At 46.9% G+C, this 25,756-nt stretch overlaps 1 protein-coding gene across 2 annotated transcripts in view; it reads left to right on the plus strand.

Annotated features, from left to right (window-relative positions):
• LOC146035214 (carboxyl-terminal PDZ ligand of neuronal nitric oxide synthase protein-like) overlaps positions 1-25,756 on the plus strand; it is an 86,604-nt gene that overhangs the window by 44,380 nt on the left and 16,468 nt on the right. For both annotated transcript variants that reach the window (XM_083158541.1, XM_083158540.1), the window contains 5 exons: positions 11,792-11,884; positions 17,111-17,169; positions 21,472-21,580; positions 24,363-24,504; positions 24,993-25,144. In XM_083158541.1, the coding sequence (XP_083014667.1) occupies positions 11,792-11,884; positions 17,111-17,169; positions 21,472-21,580; positions 24,363-24,504; positions 24,993-25,144 (555 nt within the window). The remainder of the gene's footprint in view (positions 1-11,791; positions 11,885-17,110; positions 17,170-21,471; positions 21,581-24,362; positions 24,505-24,992; positions 25,145-25,756) is intronic.

Below are 25,756 nucleotides of genomic sequence, written 5' to 3' on the forward strand. Positions count from 1 at the left end.
CACAGTGGCTGTGACGTCACCTCTATACAGCGTGGTGTGTTGTCAGCATCCGCTCGCAGCTGACTGTGGGAATGAGGCTCGTTAGCGCTGCCTCCAGCAGGCTGGTAATTATCCCTCTCATTCAGCCTGAGAAATGTCCCCTATTCACTGTGACTCACGTTCTTCAGCGGCTGCTCTCTATAATGAGGTGATGGAACGTCGTCCTCTTCGCTTTGCGTTTCTTTTTCTTTCACTTCAACTTTGTTCCGTCTTTTTCTGAGTCTGCCACGTTACGGGATATGTTGTAGTCTATTGCTGGTGGTTTGTATCCATGTTATTCTCTTCAGCTCAGGAATATATATATATATATATATATTCACACTGGTGAACTTCAGCTGTATGCTACTGCTCCTGACATTTTCAATGTTAATCTGAGGATTCTGTTACATCTGGCTATTATCATTATTTTGGTTATTCCAAGCCCGAATACTCTTTTCTCTGATTGCGGAAATTTACTGGATTATGTCTTATTGACATCTGAGTCATAATATTATCTTTACTGAACATCCATAGTTACTGCTGACCGCAATTTCTGCCCCTGATGAAGTCTGGTTCAGACGAAACGCGTTGGGCCTTCTGTTTATGATTATGGAATCTCTGAGCAATTATTGATGTTCATCTACTGTATATTTTGTGATTCCCATTGAAGGGTTTTTATTGTACATGATTTATATGTACTTTTTATTTGTATTGTGTATTAAATATATATTTTTACTAAGTGACATCTATTGGTCAATTAGCGCACTCTGATCTCCCTTTCTTTTCTATGTCTATGTGATTGGGTCTTTGCTAACAGAGGACCCTTCAGAGGTGCTGCTCTCACTCTACTAGCGCAGGAAAGGGTCTTTTCCTTTTTATATATATATAGAGATGAAGAAAAAGACTGGCACTCGTGGGTCTTTTTAAAGATTGTATTAAACTGTGGAACAACCAACGTTTCGGGGCTACGCCCCTTTGTCAAGGTGTGTGTGAACAAATAACATCAAAACGTGCTTACCTTAAATAAGGGTGAGTGATTAGGAGGCTGCGTGGTATGCTGGGCCGGGCCTGCTCCATCAACGGGTCGTGTCGCCGGAACTGGCTCACAGGAAGAGGTCACTGAACCGCATGCGGTTCAGTGACCTCTTCCTGTGAGCCAGTTCCGACGACACGACCCGTTGATGGAGCAGGCCCGGCCCAGCATACCACGCAGCCTCCTAATCACTCACCCTTATTTAAGGTAAGCACGTTTTGATGTTATTTGTTCACACACACCTTGACAAAGGGGCGTAGCCCCGAAACGTTGGTTGTTCCACAGTTTAATACAATCTCTAAAAAGACCCACGAGTGCCAGTCTTTTTCTTCATCTCTACTGTCTACCGAGACGGGCACCGGGGCAGTTGCCCATGAGGACGGAGTGCCGGACCGTACCACAAGTGTGTATATGTGTGTATATGTATATATGTGTATATATATGTGTATATATATGTGTGTATATATATATATATATATATATATATATATATATATATATATATATATATATATATATATATATATATATATATATATATATATATATATATATATATATTGCAGTACTGCTAGATGACCCAGTTGCGGGAGGGTTATGGTATAGTGAAGGGCTCAACAAATTCTTAAAAATGTAGGAGCCAGGATGAAAGTGTAGGAGCCAGACAAACTAATAATGGGGACAGTGTGTGCCAAACATTTACGCCATGGTGCCTATTGCATGTCGCAAACCCATTATATATTATACTACATGCCATAATGTACTGGTGTCTTTCCTTCATTGTTCATACAAGCAGTTATTACTCCGATTCTGAAAAAACAGAATTCTGATCCAAGATCTCTCTCAAACTACCGTCCCAGACTTCATAGATCTGCCAACTTCCATGCACCTCCAAAACTACTTGAAAGACTTGCCTATACTCGCCTCACACACTTTCTTAACTCGCACAACTTAATGGACCCGCATCAGTCAGGCTTTCGTGCCCAACACTCCACAGAGACAGCACTGACTAAAGTTGTGAATGATCTGGTCACTGCTAAGTCAAAAGGCCACTACTCACTACTAATTCTTCTAGATCTCTCTGCTGCCTTTGACACTGTTGACCACACACTTCTCATACAAACAGTACAATCCATAGGTCTTAGACACAGCCCTCTCTTGGTTCTCATCCTACCTATCTAACCGCTCCTTTAGTGTTTGTTTCTCTGATTCTACCTCCTCTTCGCTACCTCTTTCAGTTGGAGTACCTAAGGGTTCAGTTTTAGGTCCCCTGCTTTTCTCAATCTATACCTCATCTCTTGGCAAACTAATCAGCTCCTTTGGATTTTAGTATCATCTGTATGCGGATGATACTCAGCTCTACCTATCCTCCCCAGACCTGTCCCCATCTGTATTGAGCCGTGTCTCTGAATGCCTTTCTGCTGTTTCATCCTGGATGTCATCTCGCCACCTCAAACTTAATATCTCAAAAACAGAATTAATTATATTTCCGCCAATAAATAGTAGTTACCAACCTGATATCTCTATCGCTGTTGAGAAGATGACAATCACTCCTACCTCTCAAGCTCGCTGCCAAGGTGTTATCCTTGACTCAGCACTTTCCTTTGTACCCCACATTCAATCTCTCTCAAAATCATGCCACATGCACCTAAAAAATATATTTAAAATTCGCCCTTACCTTACACAAGACACTAAAAACTCTAATCCATGCTCTCATCATCTCACGCATTGACTATTGCAATAATCTCCTTATTTGCCTTCCCCAATACAGACTCTCACCACTACAGTCCATCATGAATGCAGCTGCAATGCTAATCTTCCTAGCCAGACGTTTATTGTCTGCAAAGCTACTCTGTCAGTCACTTCACTGGTTACCTGTATTCTACCGTATTCAATACAAAATTATTTTACTTACACACAAAGCCATAAACCAAACTACACCAACATACATATCTTCTCTTATCTCAAAATATCATCCAACACTACCTCTACGCTCCTCCCAAGATCTGCGTCTCTCATCCACACTCATTACTCGCTCCCATTCCCGACTGCAGGACTTTCTTCGGGCTGCACCCACTCTGTGGAATGCCCTCCCAAGCACAATAAGACTCTCCTCCAGTCTCCAAGCCTATAAGCGTTCCCTAAAAACTCATCTCTTCAGGCAAGCTTATCAAATTCCAGAACCAGTCATAGAACCTTGCATTCTGGTGGAATCGATGCAATAAAGAATACAGTATCTATCCTTATGTATCAATGACTACTTCCCTATAGATTGTAAGCTTGCGAGCAGGGCCCTCCTACATTTTGACTGTCTGTAAATAACCTGTTTTGTTGTATCACTGTCCCCTTTGTAAAGCGCAACGGAATATGCTGCGCTATATAAGAAACTGTTAATAAATAAATAAAATAAAAATAATGCCCATTATACGTGATGCCAAACACTGTAATACCGATTACATATTATACCAAACACCGTAATGCCCATTACACATTCTGCCACATGCTGTAATGCCCATTACATAGAATACCACACGCCGTAATGCCTATTACATAATATGCCACATAATTTCCACTTAACTACATGCTTGTTGCTATGGATTTCATGCTCTGTGCCAGGAGTTACATGATCTGCCAAGGGTTAACATGCTCGTTGCCATGGAGGATTATCCCTCTTCCTCCCTGCCAGTAACTGCAACAGCCAGGCAGAGGGGTCGTCAATCAACCACTGTATGAGAGCAGGTTCGCCGGGGCCATTTCAGAACTCAAGCCATTCGGAGCTCACGGTCTGACAGGCAATCAGGAGCTACCGCTGCCACTCCTGATTGGCTGCTAAACTGCAAACTCCGATTTGCTCCCGATGCCGGCACGAGTTTTCAAATAGCACTGGCGGACCTGTTCTCATACAGCCGGGTGGATTGATGACCTCTCTGCCCAGCTGTTACCGCAAGCACACCCAGCCATGACCATATTCTTCTTCCTCCCCCCAAAAATTCTGGTTGCCAGAAAGCATAATCTGGTCGCCACTGTGGCGACGTGGCCCCCGGGGTTTGTCGAGCTCTGTTATAGCAGATGGATGTTGTCTAGATCAACCATGTAATGGTAAACCACCCTTATTCAAACCCCTAAAAATAGTCGACTGCATCTAGATCAACCGTAACGGAAGTTAGACGCCAACGTTAGAGCGGCGGGAGCGTAGTCAATGGTCTAGACTTCATAGATCTGCTGACTGGAGACCGTCATGGGGTCCGTCCCCGATATCGCTGTCCTGCCTGGTGTTTTCTCTGCAGCCAATCACTTTGTCTTCAGCTGTACTCTGGTAGACGGAACTGTGGGCCTGATTCATGTTTTGCAACTGCAGACTTTAGCAAGTGAGTTGTCACCAAGAAATTTAAGTCACCGGCAGGAGTCATCGCAACCTATTTGCAGTTGCGTTCACATTCACCGCCAACACGCAATAATGTAGAACATTTGGTCAAAAGGGTTGGAGTATGGCTACGCAGACTGGACGTGGCAGTAGCGATGCAGGCGCGGTGTACTGTATGTACAAGCCCGCAGGTAATGGCAGACCCAGGGCTATGACATCACCTCACCCAGGGCTATGAAATAACGGGGAGTGGTTTTTGCAACCACTCCCCGTTAACTGCTCCAAATGACACCTTTCTATCCATCACTCTCCCGTGAGATCCTCATTGAGGGCTAGATCATTGCGTCCCCAGAGACGTTCAGCGTACTCACAGAAGGGAGAGAAATGAATCTTCCCAGCACAGTGCTGACCAGCGAGATTCTCCGCACTCCTACTAATTTCCTTACAATCTAATTTACAGACTGAACTGCAGCAGCCTCATTACCGTCCTTTGTGCACAGAACTTTACCGCCTCTCGGAGATTCATGGTCTGTCCGATATAACAAGCAACAATCTACTTCTCGGGATGGAAGCCGCATTCATACAATTTAAATATGACAGGAAATTAAAGAGCCGGAGCCGGTCCAATCGCCTCCACTGACAATGTCATAGCCTTGATTGAAGGAAAAGATATTTTTTTGCCAACTTCTTGCTAGGAGCCTTGCATAAATCACATCCGTATAAGCTGTCATAAATCATCTTATCCAGACAGGCAGAGAATTGTGAGAATTGCATTTATCATGTGGCAGCAGCTCATCCTAATCCAGTCGGTAACATAAAGGCTTTCCCTGGAATTTAGAACATCCCTGCGCAGCTTTTGTGGGTACCTTGTCTCCCATTCGTGCTTCTGAAATGAAAGCTTAATTGATTGCTAAATTAATGAGACTGGGTGGAATAATGCATGCCGCTGGAATTCTGCCTGCAATACTCTGTTGAAAACTCATAAACACAATGTTGCTGCCAAGGAACGGGCAGTGAATAATTGACCGTTACTGAGAAACTTGACATGGAAACTATTGGCGACACAGATTAGTGGTGTTGCTAAGCAGCCCAAGGTTGGCAAATGGCAGCCAAAGTGTGGATTTTTTTTTTTTTTTTTAGTTTTCAACAGATTATTTCAGGCAAATGCCATTTGTCACGTATAGGGGCTACAGCAGGATTTGTCTTTGGTAGGGAAGTGTGGAGTTTAAAGCCTCTCCCTCACCAGCCCTGCTGAAGGCAGGATCTCTAATGGTGGCCTAAACTGAGATACGATCATTGCATTGATCGGTCTGACTTCATTAAAATAACAAAGTACTGGTGACAGTGGAACTCTGTATTCTGACTGTGACCTTGACTGTGACCTTATCTGATAAATGGAACAACTGTATTTAGTTAGGGAAATTATACACATTCACAAATTAAAGATTTACAATTGTGCATATTTCATATACTTTCACAAATAATCCTAATCCACGGTTAATGGCCCAATCTGAGGGAATATTGTCAATGTTGCAAAGTATGATGGATATATTTGTGCCCAGCAGGATATTCTTCACTGATGCCCTTAGTAAATGTAGCTGGTCTCGTTCTCTTTGCCCAGGGCTCACGTGTATGGCACTTTTGGTCTCCCCCCTTCCCAGGGGTCACCTGCACACTAGCAGTATTTCTCCAGGTAAAGGGTGACGTCCTGGCAATCCTGCAGTGTTTTCGGATGGCGCTGCCTCCCCTCCTGCAGATTCCTCAGTGCTGAGCAGCTATCTCCAGGCTAGTAATAGCCTCTGCGTGCGAGATCCACACCAGAAGGCCCAACATGAACTAATCTACGTCAGCACAAATCTACTTATTTAAAGGTTTAATTATTCAGCACACGCAACAATGCTGTAACTTGCGGTCCCATCTCCTCGCCGGCGGTTCCGCGACATAAAAGCTCTGGGTACAGAGGTCCGATCAAATATTTAGAGAAATGACAGGGGGGAGCCTGAGATCATGTCCCGGGTACATTATTTATACCAATAAAAGCTGTGAGAGTGTTCACATGGCGCTTTATCGCTGGAGGAGAAGTAAAGTGTCTTGTTTACTGAAATATTTACATGCCGATGTGCAGTGAGTACACGTGTGTCGGCAGCGAGGTACATCCCGGCGGCTGCCTCGTACTGTAGCAGCGATTACATGTGGGATGAGCCTCCCCTGCATACATAGGAATGAACATTTCCCAGTGCCTGTTACAACGGACATACTACAGGTGTGTGAAAGAATAAAGGTTAATCCAGGGGGTGGCCAGAGGCAGACTGAGCAGCTCACCTGCTTGATTATTCCGTTTGGAAGAAATGGTTTGAAATGGTCAATAGAATGATCAATTACCCGCAATCAATGATCGTGGGTAATTGGCTTGCATGGGACTATTCAATTAGCCCCCATTAAATTGGGCAAACTAATTATGAAGCCAATAAAAACAGTGGTGAAACTTTGTGAAAAAACAATGTTTTTGGGGGTATATGAAACAAACCCGCCACACACCCCCCCACCCCATCTAGGGTGTATATTTACAATGTTGGCATGTTGATATTGACCACAGTGATGTTCATCATGTTTACATTGATGGAATGTCATCTGATCATTGCTGGTGGCTTACCTGGTACGGCGCGTCCAGTGGTAATATTTTTTACCATAGCGGGTTATCCTGCAGCAGCTCCAGATGTGATTGTCCCTGACACTTAGCCTTCCCCTCCCCCCTGTAGCCTAACCCTAGCATTCCCCCTGGGCCTAGTGCCTAACCCTAGCATTCCCCCCAGTGCCTAACCCTAGCATTCCCACTGGGCCTAGTGCCTAACCCTAGCATTCCCCCCAGTGCCTAACCCTAGCGTTCCCCCCAGTGCCTAACCCTAGCATTCCCCCTGGGCCTAGTGCCTAACCCTAGCATTCCCCCCAGTGCCTAACCCTAGCGTTCCCCCCAGTGCCTAACCCTAGCGTTCCCCCCAGTGCCTAACCCTAGCATTCCCCCTGGGCCTAGTGCCTAACCCTAGCATTCCCCCCAGTGCCTAACCCTAGCATTCCCCCTGGGCCTAGTGCCTAACCCTATCATTCCCCCCAGTGCCTAACCCTATCATTCCCCCCCAGTGCCTAACCCTAGCGTTGCCCCCAGTGCCTAGCCCTAGCATTCCCCCTAGTGCCTAACCCTAGCATTCCCCCTGGGCCCAGTGCCTAACCCTAGCATTCCCCCTGGGCCTAGTGCCCTTTCCCTAGCATTCCCCCTAGTGCTTAACCCTAGCGTTCCCCCCCCCCCAGTGCCTAACCCTAGCGTTCCCCCCAGTGCCTAACCCTAGCGTTCCCCCCAGTGTCTAACCCTAGCATTCCCCCTGGGCCTAGTGCCTACCCTTACTTTCTTCCTAATGCCTAACCCATACCCCAGGGTCTAACCCTAAACCTCCCCCTAGTGCCCAACCGTACACATATATTTAGCCCAATCCTAACCCTCAACCCAGTGCCTAACCCTAACACCCCCCTCATGTAGCCTAGTCACCCCCCTCCTCCTGACCCTAACTGTCCAACATGCCACTTGGCCACAAACACTGCAGAATTAACGCACATGAGACCACAAAGAGACCCAGATGCTCTGTAACCTACCATAATCCAATGGGTCATTATTAGGCATGTCGGAAACGTGATCATAACCTGATCCTAGTGCCACAGAAAATGGCCCATCAGCTCCACCACTGACCACATTGGGCCCCTTCATAGTGAGTTAACCCTTGCAATGGCTGCGGGACAATGGACGAGATGTAACAAGAGATACTCCTGTAATTCCGGTGAGAGGCGACGTGTAATATCCCTGGTGACAGAGCGTGGAGACCACCCAGTTCCTCTGCCACCTACCCTCAGGCCACCTTCCAAACTGCAGTTAATGATGTGTGTAATCAGGTCACAAGAACGCCAGGGGCCGCAACCTTCTCCCGCTCACAAGTGACAGAGGTGAGCTACCGGAGTGATCGGAGACCGCCTTCAGCATTCCATCTTATTTACTGTTCCACTGCATGCTCGGCCAAGCATGAAAGTCACAGCTCTGATTTGGAAAGACAGGCTGTTAACCGCTTACCTCCGGGACCGGTAGGGATAGTGGTCTGGTCTACAGGGCCTAATAACAGCGGCAACAATGGTGTCCGGTGACTGTGATAAACGCCATCCTTCCCCTGTCACACCCACATACTTGTCAATGTGTCTATGTATCTACTCACAGGTAACTGCCTTGCTAGGAGTGTATCCCAGGCCTCCAGCTTCAGCTGTCTCTCTTCCCCCCCCCCCCCTCTCCCCTCTGCGGGATCCTCACAGGAACCATAGCGGCCAGCAGTCCCTAAATCCCAACAACAGACTTTTTAAAAACCTGTTTCTGTCCCTGGGATATTAGGACATCTGGCCGCTGTGGTTCCTGGCCGCCGCTGCTCTGTCACAGAGGGGCTCCCGCGTGGAATTACCCTATTTTGCATTTAGCAGCAAGTAGAGGAACTGGGTCATTGCACCATGTTTTTCACCAGGGTCCTATATGTGGTATCAGGCATCAAGCTCCAAAACAGTGGGGCAGATTTATTAAGCCTGGTGAAGAGATAAAGTGGCCAGTGAAAACGCAGCAGCCAAACTGCTCATAACTGTAATTTCTCAAACCCAGCCTGTAATGTTACAGTTGGGGGCTGATTGGCTGCTGCATTACAGCCTGGGCTTGAAAAATAATTGTTTAGCCCCTAACTGTCCCACTACATGATGAGGTTAAAAATAGCAGTTTGGAGCTGATTGGCTGCTGTGTTGCAGGCTGGGTTTGAAAAATGACTGTTACAAGCTGATCGTTTTTCAAGCCCGCCCTGTAATGCGGAAGCTAATCAACTCACAACTGTCGCATGACAGGCTGGGTTTAAAAAGTGACAGTTATGAGCTGATTGGCTGCTGCATGTTCACCGCTCACTTTATCATCTCCAGGCTTAATACACTTCTACAGTGTTTATGTCGACATAAACACCAAAAAAAACTTGAAAAACTCATTTTGACATTTTCCTATTGCTGGTGTCAACATTTTGACCATGTCGACCTATGGTCTGTAGACCAATAGTGATCGCCACTCCATTTGAGTGCATTTATTATATATTACACAGGAGCCCGCGACCCTGAACATGCATTTTAAGTCTTCAAAGAAGCTTCCATTCCTCCACTCCCTGCACCCCCTCCAGACTCCTCCCTACCCCCACCGCAAAGCACTTGTCAGCTTGTGCAGTCTCAGCGCTTTTATCTGCAGAATTATCCCATGAATTATGCATTGGGAGTTGTCCTCTTAGGTTTATTCAATAAGCCGCTTCCTAATTTACTCCGCTAGCGATACGTAAACATTATTCCCCCCATGTGCCAAACATTTCCGTACGGAAATCCACGCGGCCTTCGCGCCGGAGATAGATAAATAACAGAACTTTGAGATCAGCCGTGGGAAGATAACTGAATCTATATATGTGATCCTCATGTGTGAAACCTCCGACTGATGTATAATTCAGGTGCGTTGACAGACGCGCTAGTGTACGCAGCAACTTCTGCGCAGAGTCTTCAGCTGTCAGGAAGCTCCTCGGCCCATTGATCTCCAGAATTTTCTGCGCCTCCGCCACGCTTATGTTTGTTGGTTTTTGTAAAGCGAACAGACCTAAAATACAGATGGCGAGAGATGATCAATCTTACGCCGTACCTAGACAGAATGTCTGATATCTTACATTGTGTTCATTATTCTGATCTCCGCACCGCATGCGGTTTATCTTTGATGATCAGCCGTTTCTAAGTTGTGCCAGGACTTTAGGCTTCAGAAAAGTCCCAGCTTCCCAATAAGAGACTCGGATCCTAGGCGGTAGCCATAGGTTGCCTTCCCGGTGAACTCCATTTCATCCGGTGGGCTCTTTGCCACTACCACCCACTGTCCTTGATTTCTGGGGTCACTGGCTCTTGTGGGTCCCTTCCGCTTACCTCTATCCAAGGATGTAATGACCGCTGGCCACAAATGTTTTGTTAATCTCAGTTTTGGTTGTTCTGCATCATGTGCCACATAAGTTACTGTGGTTTATGCAGCGTCTAAGGATAACGCGTTTCGTTATCGTAAAGTGAGTTTATTTTTCTTTATGCAACTTTTTTTTGTTTTTTCCTTTTTGTGTTTTTCTGTTGTTCATTTAATGTTTATATTCTATGCCAGTGTCTTTTATTTTTTTTTGGATCATGGTACCGTAAGGCTTATATACATGGGGCACTTTTTTTTTTTTAAGCGATTGGTCTAGATTGCTTCGAAATGAAGTAAGGATCGATCGACTGCGATGCACGGTCACATGCGTCGCCATCGCCTGACTAGATCTTCACTAAATTAAGTCAGATCGCTGGTGTTCTAGCCAAAGAACACCGGTTAACAGAGATCGCCCATACACACATCGCTACGTGTGTATGGGGGATCAAACTGCCGAAAAGCACAAGGGCGATTTCCCTAGTCTCAATCTCTCAGAATGCCGGCTAGCAGAATCCCCCACCCCCCACGTGTTCGGGGTTTTAAGGGAATTGTTTTCACTGCAAAAGTTTTCTTATTGATTAGAAAGAGAACCTGCCCGTGCAACTGAATTGTGAATGGATTGCTATCCACTCCAGCTAAAGGTGCCCACACACTAGAAAGATCTGTGATCTTAAGATGTGCGCATAAATGCCTTGAAATCTTTGGTCCGTCCTGGACCAAAGATTTCAGGCAAGTGCACATCTTTACCAAAGATTTTTCGTAAGATCCCGTATGGATCTTTTGTTAAATCTTCTGATCTTTTGTGCAGCACGTAAGATCAGAAGATTCAGCTAAAGATCCACGGGAGCACGCATCGGACCAATATCGGCCGATTTTCAACCGATTATCGGTAAATATCGTACAATATATCGGCCGATTTATCGAAAATCGGACAATCGGCCAAAAAATCGTTCTAGTGTGTGGGCACCTTAAGATGTCGGACTGTACATCTAGGAGTATTGCCTGGCTCTACCAGTACAGGACTGATAAGGATAGTAGCCCAGTAGTAGCCAACATACATACATACATACATACATACATACTACACTGCAGCAACTTGTGCAATCAATGATACATTATCTGTGTTCTCTTGTACTGTATGCTGGACGGAACTCTCTGTATCTCTTCCGGACATTTGTTTACTCTGTATAATGTAAAGATAGATCAAAATAACAAGCTGGTGGCCGGTGGCCAGTCGCCGTCCGTCAGGTCAGTCTTCCCCTGTATCAGGACACTGTATGTAATTGCATTTGCTCAGAAGCGGCGCGCAGATGTAACCGATCGTCTCCTTTCCTCCTCGCAGTATGAATTTAAAGCCAAGAACATCAAGAAGAAAAAAGTCAACATTACCGTATCCGTGGACGGTGTCAAAGTGGCGATGAGAAAGAAACAAAAGGTAATGGTTATATACTGGGACGAATTGCCGAGCGTTCTAAAGTCTCAGGGATACATTAATGTGCCAGGTTGGGTTTACATGTTCACAGCATGTGCCGGGCTTCCCGTACCCCTTTCATAAGCACGTCGTAAGACCACCCAGTGCTACACAGTCCGGCTAGGGTTTTGGGTTCTACAAACCAAAGGACGGGTATTTCAGATCTGCTCCCAGTGTCAACATGCTGCTGGGAGTTGTAGTAGGACTAGTGTTCATTCTAGCACCTTTCAAAACCCATGTAGTTCCTCTTCCCTGCCTGGGGTGTTGCTGTCTGCTGGGGTGCTTCTAGCACAGTCTGGTCTGTATCTCAGTTTAAGCCAGACTGTACTAGAATCACCAAAGCAGGCAGGGACACCCTAGGCAGGAAAAAGGTAACTGCACAGGTTTTGAAAGGTGCAGGGTGCTAGAATGAAGGGCAGCTGGATGACATGGATGCACAGAACCCTTGTACTATTATAAAGCTCTCCCATTTATCTATACCACTGGATAACTTATACCCCTTTCACACTGCAAATACCAGGTCGCATTCTGGCCTTGGACCACGGCAACCCAGCAATAAGCCGGATCGCTGATGTCAGATGATTGGGGGGCGGGGAAGGAGGCAGCACTTGGAGCCAGGGGCGGATTGGCCCACCGGGAAACAAGGCCATTTCCCGGTGGGCCGGCCCAAAACGCCGTAAAAACGGGCCGGCCGCGCTCCCCCTGGACTGTCTGGGCACTTTGCCCACATCCACAATGGCCACGGGAGGGTTGCTGCGCATTCGCGATTGCGCACGGCACCCCCGGGTTGCTGCAAGAGTTCTTCTCCCGGGCTTGATTGCAGTCACAATCTGCCCCCTGCTTGGAGCTGTCGCTGTCTCCAAGTGCTGCCTCCTCCATAGTGTTAACGGGACCAGGGCCGCTCGGCCTGGATTACCCATTTACACTGTGCCACAACCTAGTCTGGACCTGGAATTTACCCTTCTTTGAACCCGTATGCTGGAAATTTTAAAAAGGTCCTCGCACAGAAACCCGGGTCTAACCGCCAACAACCCAGCATCGATGTGGGTTATATTTGTGATGTGAAAGGGGTACTATCCGGGTCAGAGGGTTTGGCGCTTTTACACTTAAACCGGGTCGCCCACAGAGGCCGACCCAGGTTTAACCCTTCTAACCCGGGTCAAATTGCTGTGTTGGTTATAAACTGTGGTGCTTTGACACCGCACCTTGACCCAGGTCCGTACGTCACAAACCCGACAATATCCCGGGTCTGAGACGCGAAAGCTGTATAAGATGTTTAGTATCCTTATACTATACTAAAACTGCTCTCAGTATCCTATATTGCTGGGAGTTGTAGTATGACAGCTGGATGATTTGGATACAAAGAATCCTTCTATAATAGAGCTCTCCCATTATTCTAGGACGCTGGGAGTTGTAGTACAGTGACAGGGCCAGATTCTCTAAGCTTCAAAAGTGATAAAATGGAGAGTGATAAACAGCCAGCCAATCAGCTTCTACCTGCCATGTTACAGACTGTGTTTGAAAAATGTCAGACAGGAGCTGATTGGCTGTCTGTTTATCACTCTCCAGAGTCGGTTGTAATACTTGGTATATTACCGCTAAAATCTAGAACATTACCTTATAGTAATTACCCAGGAATCACATCTAAATTAGCAGAATCCTGACACAAAGAGATAAAGTGGAGGAAATCCTGTCATTTCTGGGGATCATACATAATAAATACAACAAGAAGACGGCGTATAACAAATATATCAAAAGCAGGAGGAAAACATTGCAAATTGTGACACCGGGGCTTCAGATCAGAGTCTACAGACGCTTCAAGAGTTTGATCAAATTCATGTTTGGGGGGAGGTTTGGATATAGAGGGAAGTTCTAAACTTGTCATCTTGTCCTTGTTTTACACTGCACATCCTGACTGGTGGGGCATGTAACTGGTATTGCTTTATATTTATGTGCAGAGATCGGCATGTTACTCATATAATGTGTAGATCTAGATCACGGGTTCTCAAACTTGGTCCTCGGGGCCCCCCAACAGTGCATGTCTTGCAGGTCTCCCCACAGAATCGCAAGCGAAATAATTAGCTCCACCTGTGGATCTTATAAAGTGTGTCAATGAGTAATGAAACGTGAACTGTGTGGGGTTCTGAGGACCGAGTTTGAGAACCCCTGATATAAATATATATACGCAGTAATATTCGGTCAGAATGTCTTTTTCATACATTCTTCTAAAAATGACAGAATGAAATAATAATGATTATCCAGCATCCACAGGCGCTGCTGCCGCTCTGTCAGGTCATTATAGAGAACCTTTTACACAAGTCAATAAGGAAGATCGGTACTTCTTTACTTTCACGGCGCCAGCATGGCGCCGCGCGTCAGAGTCCCCTTGCGGGGCTCGCTTCGCTCGCCCACGCTGCGGGCTCGGTGGCTCGCTACGCTCGCCACGCTAATTAAAATCAACTCCATGCCAACATGGATAGTGGAGGTATGAACTATCCATGTTGGCATGGCTTTAACTTAGTTTATTTTACTTAATTAGTGGCGAGCGTAACCCGGAAGTACGCGCGGCGCCATGCTGGCGCCGTGAAAGTAAAGAAGTACCGGAAGATCTCCCGGTGCCACTTCAAAGCCACCGGAGGTGGCAGCAGCGGGGTAATTGATTTGAAGGCTTTGAAGGTGCGAGGAAAGATCTCGTACAATGCCGTCATCTGTTTAAAATAAAAGATGAAAAGCGAAGAATCTCATTTAATGCTTTCTTTATAGCAGCCGCAGACTCGTGTACATGTGACAGCTGAAATGCTAATGACCTAAACAGCTTGTCTGCAGCAAGTAACGTGGTTTGTGTAGATGTTGGTGAAATGTTATGAACTTTTTTTTGTGACATGAAGTGGTTACAGTAATGTGTAGAATAACCTGGAGGGAGGTGTGATGTGCTCCCGAGTGATCTATAGTAGACCAATTTAGGTTATTGTTCATCTCCTGATATACTCTGTGCTGCTGGGGACCATGCTCCTCCCACTATATATCTCTCAGTCAGTAGATTCCTGCTGCCTCCATTCCCCTCCTCACATCATGTCACTGCCCCTGTCACATGCAGCCCTGTCCTCACTGACACATCACTCATCTCCTGATATAGTCTGTTCTGCTGGGGACCCGGCTCCTCCCACTATATATCTCTCAGTCTGTGGCTTCCTGCTGCCTCCATCCCCTCCTCACATCATGTCACTGCCCCTGTCACATGCAGCCCTGTCCTCACTGACACATCACTCACCTCCTGATATAGTCTGTGCTGCTGGGGACCCTGCTCCTCCCACTATATAACTCTCAGTCTGTGGCTTCCTGCTGCCTCCATCACCTCCTCACATCATGTCACTGCCCAGGTCACATGCAGCCCTGTCCTCACTGACACATCACTCATCTCCTGATATACTCTGTGCTGCTGGGAACCCTGCTCCTCTCATTATATAACTCTCATTCTGTGGCTTCCTGCTGCCTCCATCACCTCCTCACATCATGTCACTGCCCAGGTCACATGCAGCCCCGTCCTCACTGACACATCACTCACCTCCTAATATAGTCTGTGCTGCTGGGGATCCTGCTCCTCCCACTATATAACTCTCAGGGCAGTATTCAATGAAAAAAATTCTCTGTGCATGGCGAGAGATTTTTTCTCTCGCCATGCACTCTCCATGTTCCGGAGCCTCCTGCTCCCACTATTCAATGTATTTAAGACTCGCCGCCACTCGCGGCGATTCTTAACCCCTGCAGCGGACGAGCGTCCGCGGCAGGGAGCTTTCAGGGAGCCGGGGGACGGAAGCAGCCAGAGAGATTAAAGTCTCCCTGGCTGCTCCAGAGGAATGTGGAGGGGAGGTGGGCTCCCCGGGACCCAGGCAGCACAGGCTGCCCCCCCCCCTATAGCCAGCAGGGGGACCCAGTATTCACTGCACCCGATCGTGCATATTAACGATCGGGTGCAGTGAATATATGAATATCTAATGAGCGGCTCTAGCGCTCCGGCCCCCTGCTGGCTGCACTGTGTAAAAAAAAAATATATATATTTTTTAAAATTAAATATATATTCATGTGCTATAAGCATATATATATATATATATATATATATATATATATATATATATATATATAATAGCATGCCCTTTCACAGAAATTTTACACCAAAATAAAAAAAAAAAACCTTTTAGTTTAAAAGTTCACATTCCAGCTCTCCATCAAAAGATGGAGAATTTCTACACGGAGAGAGACGGCGAAAATCACTTAGAAAGACGGCGAATATTTCACATTGAATAGGGTGGTTCACTTTTGGAGAGCAAAATGCTCCGTCCAAGGCGAAAAAAGCTAAAATTCTCCATAAAACACGGAGAATTTTTCTCATTGAATACTGCCCTCAGTCTGTGGCTTCCTGCTGCCTCCATTGCCCTCCTGACGGATTCAGTATTGAATCCCGGCGGTCGGGATCCCGGCGTTCAGAATCCCGACACCGGAATCCCGACAGCCGAAATGCCGACAAGGGGGGGACGTGGATCGCCCCCCCTTGCGGGCTCGCTGCGCTCGCCACGCAGCGGGCCCGGTGCCTCGCTACGCTCAGCACACTAATTTATTCTCCCTCCAGGGGTGTCGTGGACACCCCAGGAGGGAGAAAGTGTCGGCATTTCGGCGGTCGGGATTCCGGCGTCGGGATCTTAACTGCATCCCCTCCTGACATCACGTCACTGTCCCTTTCACATGCCGCCCTGTCCTCACTGATATATCACTCACCTTCTGATATACTCTGTGCTTCTGGGGACCCTGCTCCTCCCACTATATAACTCTCATTCTGTGGCTTCCTGCTGCCTCCATCCATTTCCCTCCTCACATCATGTTACTGTCCCTGTCATATGCAGCCCCGTCCTCACTGACACATCACTCATCTCCTGATATACTCTGTGCTGCTGGGAACCCTGCTACTCTCATTATATAACTCTCATTCTGTGGCTTCCTGCTGCCTTCATCACCTCCTCACATCATGTCACTGCCCCTGTCACATGCAGCCCCGTCCTCACTGACACATCACTCACCTCCTGATATACTCTGTGCTGCTGGGGACTCTGCTTTCTCCATTCCCTTTCTCACATCGTCATTGGTTATTAATGTGGTGGGAAATGTGGTCACCATTGTTCTGTTTGTGTCCCGCAGAGGAAAGAATGGACCTGGGATGAGAGCAAGATGCTGGTGATGCACGACCCCGTGTATAGGTAAGAGTCTCACCCCCTATGTATCGATTCACCCCTGCATCACTCCATGTGGGAGAGCCATATACAGAACATGTATATAATGTATTATACCAGGCAATCAGCATCCCGGACGCCACCCTGACGCCCTGCTTTATACAGATAACTGGCGGGAGAGAGCAACGTTTCCAGGAATTGAAATGCAGATTCATTAAATTCTTGTCAGATGAGAAGGGAACAGTTAATTACTTGTGGCGCCTTCCTATATATACTGGCCGCTGTAGCTGTATTTTCCTGCTGTCATTTGCAAAATGTTTATACGGTGCAGCGCCATATCCTTTATCCGTGTAAGGACTTTTACTTCAGCGCCCAGGTTTAGACCCAGATGCCCAGTCACGGGTAGAGGGTAGTGACTGGGCGAGTGTAGGGAACACATTGCTGCTTTTGGTGTTCGTGCAGTATGGCGTGTTTGCAAATATATATGTGCAAGATTATGGGAGATAAATCTGTGTTTTAGGACAACTTTATCTTTGTATGTTATTAGCAATAGCGCACCTTAAGTCGGAGGAACCGGTCCAGCCGCTGCGTAAACCACTAGGCGCTAATCTGGGGATCTGGGACAAGTACCGATACTATAAAACACATCTGCTGCTTTCCCCTTGCCGGAGGTTTGCTCGGGAACGTGCGTTCCGGATTAAACACTCTGGAGTCGCAGATGTGCCAGTTATAGATATTAACGAGATTTAATATATAGGCTTGCTCAACCGGCGACCTGTTGTCCAATTCACCCGTTTGGCTGCTTGTATACCAGCGTGTGCCCCACCACTTATTTCTTGGTCCGTTTTGGTCTGCTGCTGATTGGCGATTACATTTTTATCTTGTAAATAATTTTATTAAATAGATTTTATTTAATGAGACTAAATCCATTAGTGCCTTCAAGTTGCCGCACAGGGGAGGAGGGACTTGTAGGACAAAGTATCAGACGCATAAATGCGACACCTGTCGAGGAACCGCTCACAACATCCAGACGTTCCCAGGATTAAGTGCAGTCTGCCGTTGGAGAGATCAGATTACGGATTCTGTGGTGAGGTCTCTGCAGAATGCACAGTAATGCCCGGGTGGAATTCTGTGCATCCGTTCACTTGCAAAACTGGAACCAGTGACATCACATAGTCGCAATCAACAGTGTAGACTTCCCTCAGTATACTATAACCTATTATAAATATTTTGTGCTCCTCCCACTTAGAGCGCTACAGCCTATAGGGAACTCTGTTACAGAGAAAAGGGTTTCCTGTGAAAAACATACAAGTTTCTCTTTCATACACTGGACCCACGAGGATGTTCCAAAACCGGCTCTCAAGGTGCCTAGGGTCACTGTTGCAGTACCAGATACCTAAAACTGGCATATTCAGCCACAACCTGTTGAACTTGGGAGTTTTGCCGAGATGACACCAAAGACAACGTGGCAGTTCGAATTGCTTATTCGAAGTTCCGTTGGGGCTTGAGCCAGAATTGGCAGGTGTACCTCTCCCAATATAGAAAGAGTGTCCTCATCCTGGCTGTAGCTGGTGTTTAGTAGGGGCAACCATTATTGTAGGTTTCATAGGGGACCATAATCAAATATTTTCTTAAACTTGTGATTTACTGTAGGTGAGGCAGCCAAGTTGTTGATTTGGTGAGTCCTTAATCAACCTCTAACCTTCGTGCTTCCTGCACTCCATCAGTCCCGTCCCCCCAACCGAACAGTAATCTACCCCCACTGCAAATCTCTTCCCTGCGGCAGAAGACACCCCCCCCCCCCGCCCCATGGTGCGTGGGGCAGTAAGTCTGCAGTCTTGCAGGTGATGTTTTGCCTGCAGCTCAGCAGATCCCTTTAGGATATAACAGAGCTGCAAACTGTTCCGCAAGTCAGGATGATTTATGTGTTATCTCCTGTGTGTCTTGATTTTAGACTGCGACAGGCCCCCGCCGTGACCTCAGCGTTGAGTTATGCGTCTCATTAGGATCTGAATGTGCTTTGGTTTCAGATAAAGCAGAATATTCCTGGTAGCGTTCAGCTACTAGCGGGTGACGGGCTGGGCTCATGCTGGCTTGAAGTTTTAACGACAAAAGTGTCTACAATTAAATGTGTAGCAACACAACTTTGTTTTTATCTTCCTAGCCCGAATAGCTGCCTTGTGTTGGAGGCTAATGGCTACTGGCAACACAGATTTTAGGAGCTTGTCATTATCACCTGTACAGTAGTAATATGTTTAACTACTGAGTGCTTTATAATCACTTATGGGCCCTACACACATAGCGATGTGTGTAGGGCGACCTAGCTATGCTAGGCCGGGCTGTGCTGCGCCGCTATCGCATAGCACACAGAGCTGACAGCCCACACACAGAGCGAGCTGTCAGCTCTGTGTGCTAAGCGAGCAGACAGCGCCAGTGTTCTTCGGTGGGAGAACCCTGCCGATGCCGAGATTGATGGACACTGTCCATCAATCTCGGCCAGCGATAAAGACGCGCGGGGACGCGCACTGCTGCCAATTTAGCCCCCACACATACACCGATGTGAGGGCATTTTCTAAGCGACTTTGCCAAACTAAGCAAAATCGCTTAGAAAATGCCTTCATATCGGCATGTGTGTAGGCCGTATCAGTTTGTGTTTGCATTGTGTCAATAATACCCTCCAGTGACTGGATTAAAGTAAGGGATTTAAACACCAAACCTTCTGCATTGTAGTCAAGCACTCTATATGGCAGTAATCTGTAATAATGTATTAAATATCTGGAACTGTTTTTTTTTTTATATTAACTTTGGTCTCCCTTCTTAAAGCATAAAATGAACAGGACTCTTAAGCACCACACCTCATGCACTGCAGTCAGACACTCATTGCATTAGCTATTTGCTAACTTCCTTATTAAAACGTAAAATGGACAGGACTCGCAAGCACCACACCTCATGCACTGCAGTCAGACACTCATTGCATTAGCTATTTGCTAACTTCCTTATTAAAACATAAAATGGACAGGACTCTCAAGCACCACACCTCATGCACTGCAGTCAGACACTCATTGCATTAGCTATTTGCTAACTTCCTTATTAAAACGTAAAATGGACAGGACTCGCAAGCACCACACCTCATGCACTGCAGTCAGACACTCATTGCATGAGCTATTTGCTAACTTCCTTAATAAAACATAAAATGGACAGGACTCTCAAGCACCACACCTCATGCACTACAGTAAGACATTCATTGCATTAGCTATTTGCTAACTTCCTTATTAAAACATAAAATGGACAGGACTCTCAAGCACCACACCTCATGCACTACAGTCAGACATTCATTGCATTAGCTATTTGCTAACTTCCTTATTAAAACATAAAATGGACAGGACTCTCAAGCACCACACCTCATGCACTACAGTCAGACATTCATTGCATTAGCTATTTGCTAACTTCCTTATTAAAACATAAAATGGACAGGACTCGCAAGCACCACACCTCATGCACTGCAGTCAGACACTCATTGCATGAGCTATTTGCTAACTTCCTTATTAAAACATAAAATGGACAGGACTCTCAAGCACCACACCTCATGCACTACAGTCAGACACTCATTGCATGAGCTGTTTGCTAACTTCCTTATTAAAACATAAAATGGACAGGACTCTCAAGCACCACACCTCATGCACTACAGTCAGACACTCATTGCATGAGCTGTTTGCTAACTTCCTTATTAAAACATAAAATGGACAGGATTCGCAAGCACCACACCTCATGCACTACAGTCAGACACTCATTGCATGAGCTATTAGCTATTATGTGGCAAGTCTGCTAATTCTAAAATTACGCTACTTGTGAGGCTTATTATAGACTAGAGCAGTTGGACAGCATCCTCTGTCTGGCTAGTAGGGTGGCAGCAGGGAGAGACTCGGGGGGAGATGTAATGATATCATACTAGGACTCAGCAGGAATAGAATGATCTACTGGCACCATTAATTGCAGTGTAGTGCCATGACAGAGGGCTGATACTATCTGGCTATTACATGTAAGAGGAATGCATATTTATGATGCGCTATTACCAGGCATCATTTGCAGACTGGTCCCGGTTTGTAGCGGCTGCCAGCGGAATATCACACAATAGTGAAATACTTCTCTCCACGTTCTCTATTCCTAGCCACGGCCAAGAGGGATAATGAATGTTTAATTTCCACGTTCCCGTTCCAAGCGCCGCTGAATATTCATGTCAAAAATTCCATTCTCTCTTTTGCCCTAACTGTGAATAATAACTGGGACATTAATCTAATGGACTGGATTTTTTCCCCCCTCCCCTTGCAGAATATTTTACGTATCGCACGACTCCCAAGACCTGAAGATATTCAGTTACATTGCCCGGGATGGGTCGAGCAATACATTCAGGTGCAATGTCTTCAAGTCGAAAAAGAAGGTGAGTGCAACTCAAGACACCAGGTGTCCCCATGGCCCTTACTATTTACAGCAGACAATAGGGGTGGCCTATGGAGCTACCCTCTATGGTGTGGATGTATGAAGCAGTGATGAGGGAGGAGAAGTGATAAAGTGCCGGGTCTTTATCACTGGCCAATCAGCTCCTGACTGTTCCTTTTAAACCCAGCCTGTAACTGAACAGTCAGGAGCTGATTGGCCGGTGATAAAGTACCAGGCACTTTATCACTTCTCCTCCCTTATCACTGCTTCATACATCTACCCCTAAATATCGTAATACCGTCAGGCGCTATTTAATGTCCTACCATATACTATGGCGTGGTAGGAGGAAATAGTGTGCCTAGTGCAGCGGGGCACCGTGCCCGAAGCATGGCAAGAGCAGCGATACACTTTGACGGTGTCCATGTCGACATTTGGGACAAAAAAAGTGGAAAAACTCATGTCGACATTTTGACTGTTGACCTAATGCTCGTTTCAACATTCCAGCCCTGTCGACTTTAGCCATGTTGACCTATCTCAGGTGTCGACCTTCAGTGGTCGACTCAATGCATGTCAACCTAATGACTCCTACCCGTAGTAACTGGGACCTGAATGCATCATCCCTGTATAAAGAAACCAGGGCAGGGTGAGGTCTGACGTAGAATGTAGTAGCAGTTTGTGTCGGCAGCATATGCATCTATTCCCGACACGTCCCCGTCATCAGCAGGTGCAGACGATACGATTTGTAACGGACGAGTGTAGGAATGTTGGCAGGTCTGCGGGGCCCTCTCTGACCCACGGGAGCCACCACTTCAGTCATTGTTGTGGTCTGTGAGCGAAAGGTAGTAGTCCTGGGCTCTTGTTGCACAGAAAAGGTTGGATACATTGTGCAAACTGGCGCACAATCAGCGCTGCTTGTCACACGAAGCAGCGAGGAAGAGGAGGTGTCCAATCGCGGTGCTGAATTATGCATCATCTTCCCTCTCTCCCCTGTATTATACGGCTCATTTAGGGCCAGATTCTCTAAGCTTCAAAAGTGATCAAATGGAGAGTGATAAAAAAAGCCAGCCAATCAGCTCCTGCCTGCCATTTTTGAAACACAGCCTGTGACATGGCAGGAGTTGATTGGCTGTCTGTTTATCACTCTCCATTTGATCACTTTTGAAGCTGAGAGAATCTAGTCCCTAGAGTTCTGGAGCAGGACATCCAGATAACGGGTGAACATTTGCACCTGGATAGCCCACGCTATACCTTTTACAAGAGGTGTAAATAGCCTTTTCTCTTCATGCAATCCCCCTACTCCTGGGTGTTCCAGGTAACACAGCGCAGTTTGACATTGCAGTTATCAGTTGTGTGTATTCTCCTAACTCCAAATCTGAACGTTCTAGTTTTGCAACCACCGAAGGTGCCAAGGTTTCATGGAGGTGCAAACTAGTGTTTTCTATCTGTATTTCCCCCTCACTGTGAATGAGGCGCCTGCATCTCAGCCAGAGAGGACAGAGGGTGATCTGATGTCTCCTTTATTACTGTCTTCTCTGGAATTGGCCGCGTCGGCTGCAAATATAATACGGCTATTGATCCGTTCTGTAGCCCCGACCTCCAGCCGTAAATCTACAAAGGACTCGTCCTTAATTAAGAAAGAATATAGAAACATAAGAAGTGTGTTGTGTTACCAAAACTGGAAGTAAAGAGTCTGAATAGAAATTATAGTACAGATTTGCCATTCACATGGGTATCTGAGTAGCGGGAGGGACCTCTGCTCATAACACGGGACATGTGATGGGGGAGGGGCCTTCATTAATGTCATCAGCGCGGAGCCTTGTGTGCGCCATGAATGCTGGAAGCACCCGTGTCACCCCAACTTGTGTCTAGTTTATGACTCCTGGTAGTAAATGTGAATATAAAAGACAACATTGCACATTGTATCTGTAGCTGTACGTCCTGAGCTTGTTAAGGAAAAATTGTTCTGTGCCACCTGGGATGGATAATGGATGTTAGGCCATATGGTCCTCTGTAGGGAAGAGTCTTCCCCATTGCAGGCAGGGGACGGGATGGGCTGGTTACTAATAACATCACCTGGAGCCTACAATAATTCCGCACTCTGATGACATCATGACCTTTACAGGTTTTGAGAAGTAACAGCCTCTGAGTGTCGGAGCATCACCCTATTCTCTCCCCTCTCCTCTGTCCCTCACTCATTTACCTGTCCATCATTTGTTTATTCTGCGTCAGCACCCTCATTAGCAATGTGCAAGTAATACCCCTTTTACTCCAGCCGCCCGGCCCAGCATAAAACCGGGCGGGTGACGTAACCAGGAGGCGGGGCCGGGGTGGTGCTGGGAGATATCGGCATCTCCCGGTGGCGTCTTTACAGTGCAGTGAATAGGACCTGGGTCGCTTCGACCCGGTATACCTTTTCTCACTGCCCCTGGAACCGCGACCGTCCCGGGTTCAATCCGGGTCAAGACCCAGGATGAAATCACAGAACTTTGGACCCGGGACAATCTTTCAGGACCTTTTCACACTGACCAATTTCCCGGGTTGATGCGCGTTCGTGTGCAATCACACGGGAAATATTTGTCAGTGTGGAAGGGGTATAAGTATCTTATCTCTCAATTGCAACTTCCTTGCTGAAAATGTTGCATATCCTAGAGAGGGAGGGAAGTGTGTGTGTGTGTGTGTGTGTGTGTGTGTGTGTGTGTGTGTGTGTGTGGTGTTGGGGCGCCTTCCCATTCTGTATGATGATCCTGCATATGATGCCTATATTGATCCTCTCCCATCTCTAGAGCCAGGCTATGCAGATTGTACGGACGATCGGACAAGCCTTTGAAGTGTGCCACAAAATGAGCCTGCAGCACGCACAGCAGAACGCCGACGGACAGGCAGACGGAGCCAGCGACAAGTCCCTGGAAGAGCAGAATCCGGAAGGTAGAGGGAGACAGAGGTGCATCAGCGGAAGCGGCTTCAGCTGGAGAACCAGCTGCGGGTCCTTTTGTGTGCGGGAATAATGATCTAAATGAGAATCACATCCGCAGCGACTGCGGACGCGTGACAAATGGCAATATTCAGTTTTATTTTAGTCCTGTCAATATTCCCCAGCCATGCATGTAATCCATACATTTATATGCAGATGAACAATATGCCCTTTGTCCTTGTGTAATTGCTCATTCCGCCTTCCGCGCTGTATTTGTGCCCGGAACTTGCAGCTGGCAGGGACGGAGTTAAGTGCGGGCTCAGAGCCTGTGTTGCTGAGGGTGCAGATATTTCAGGAGGTCACATGATCTACGGCGAGGGGGCGTCACACCTTCTCCAGACGAGTTCAGTCTATGCAAATGCCATGCAAATTAAGCAACAGGCAAATTAGTATTCAAAGCGCAGCAGAGTTTGCACTAAGTTGTCACTTTCTCCTTCGTTAGGGTGGCAGCTGGCGGTCGCCGACGATACGGCTAATGAAGACTCTGTTGGCGATGCGAAGAGAGCGGCTCTCAGCGATAAGGGCGTCTGCGAGCGCGCCACTTCTGCTCCTGACCTGGGGATTATGAGATGCGCCAAGGCCCTGAAAGATCAGGTAAGAGGACGGTTCTCGTGGCGAGATTGCAGCAGGCTTTCCGGAGTCTGCTGTCTAAGGAACAACCGAGAACCCCTCCAAATGAAAGCATGTTGATGAGTAGCTGGGCGCTCAGCAAGTGGAGGGCGCAACTGGGAAATGGGGGTCAAAACGGCAATCCTGAATAAATGTTCGGTCATTCAGAAGATCCCACTAAACTAGTCTGTGTGCGTGGGTGGCAGGTGACAGTATGCTGAGGCACTGTCACCTTGTACCTTGTGGCTTATGTTCTAGTCATCCAATGCTTGGAGGTGTAGAAAATCTGCAGAACTCGTTGATTACATCACCCCCATTGTCTCCGGGTCATCGGATGATCCACGTTTCCACATTTATTAAACATCACTCCTTAATAGATGACCGTGCAAATTACTGCAGGGAATATGGTCATGTAATTTTATTTATTTCAGGCAAACCCAGGCGCCACAGGCCCTAACCAAATCCAAGGTTACATAGGCTGAGCACATCACACTGGCCATCTGGCCTTATGTCCTCCAATAAGAGGTCAATTCACAGCTTAAATGGTCCTCTGGTCCCAAACACACCATTGCACTCACTGCGGCTTCCCATTTATTT

The sequence above is a fragment of the Crinia signifera genome, chromosome 9 (assembly GCF_055691185.1).
Source record: "Crinia signifera chromosome 9, ASM5569118v1, whole genome shotgun sequence".
Lineage (NCBI taxonomy): Eukaryota > Metazoa > Chordata > Amphibia > Anura > Myobatrachidae > Crinia > Crinia signifera.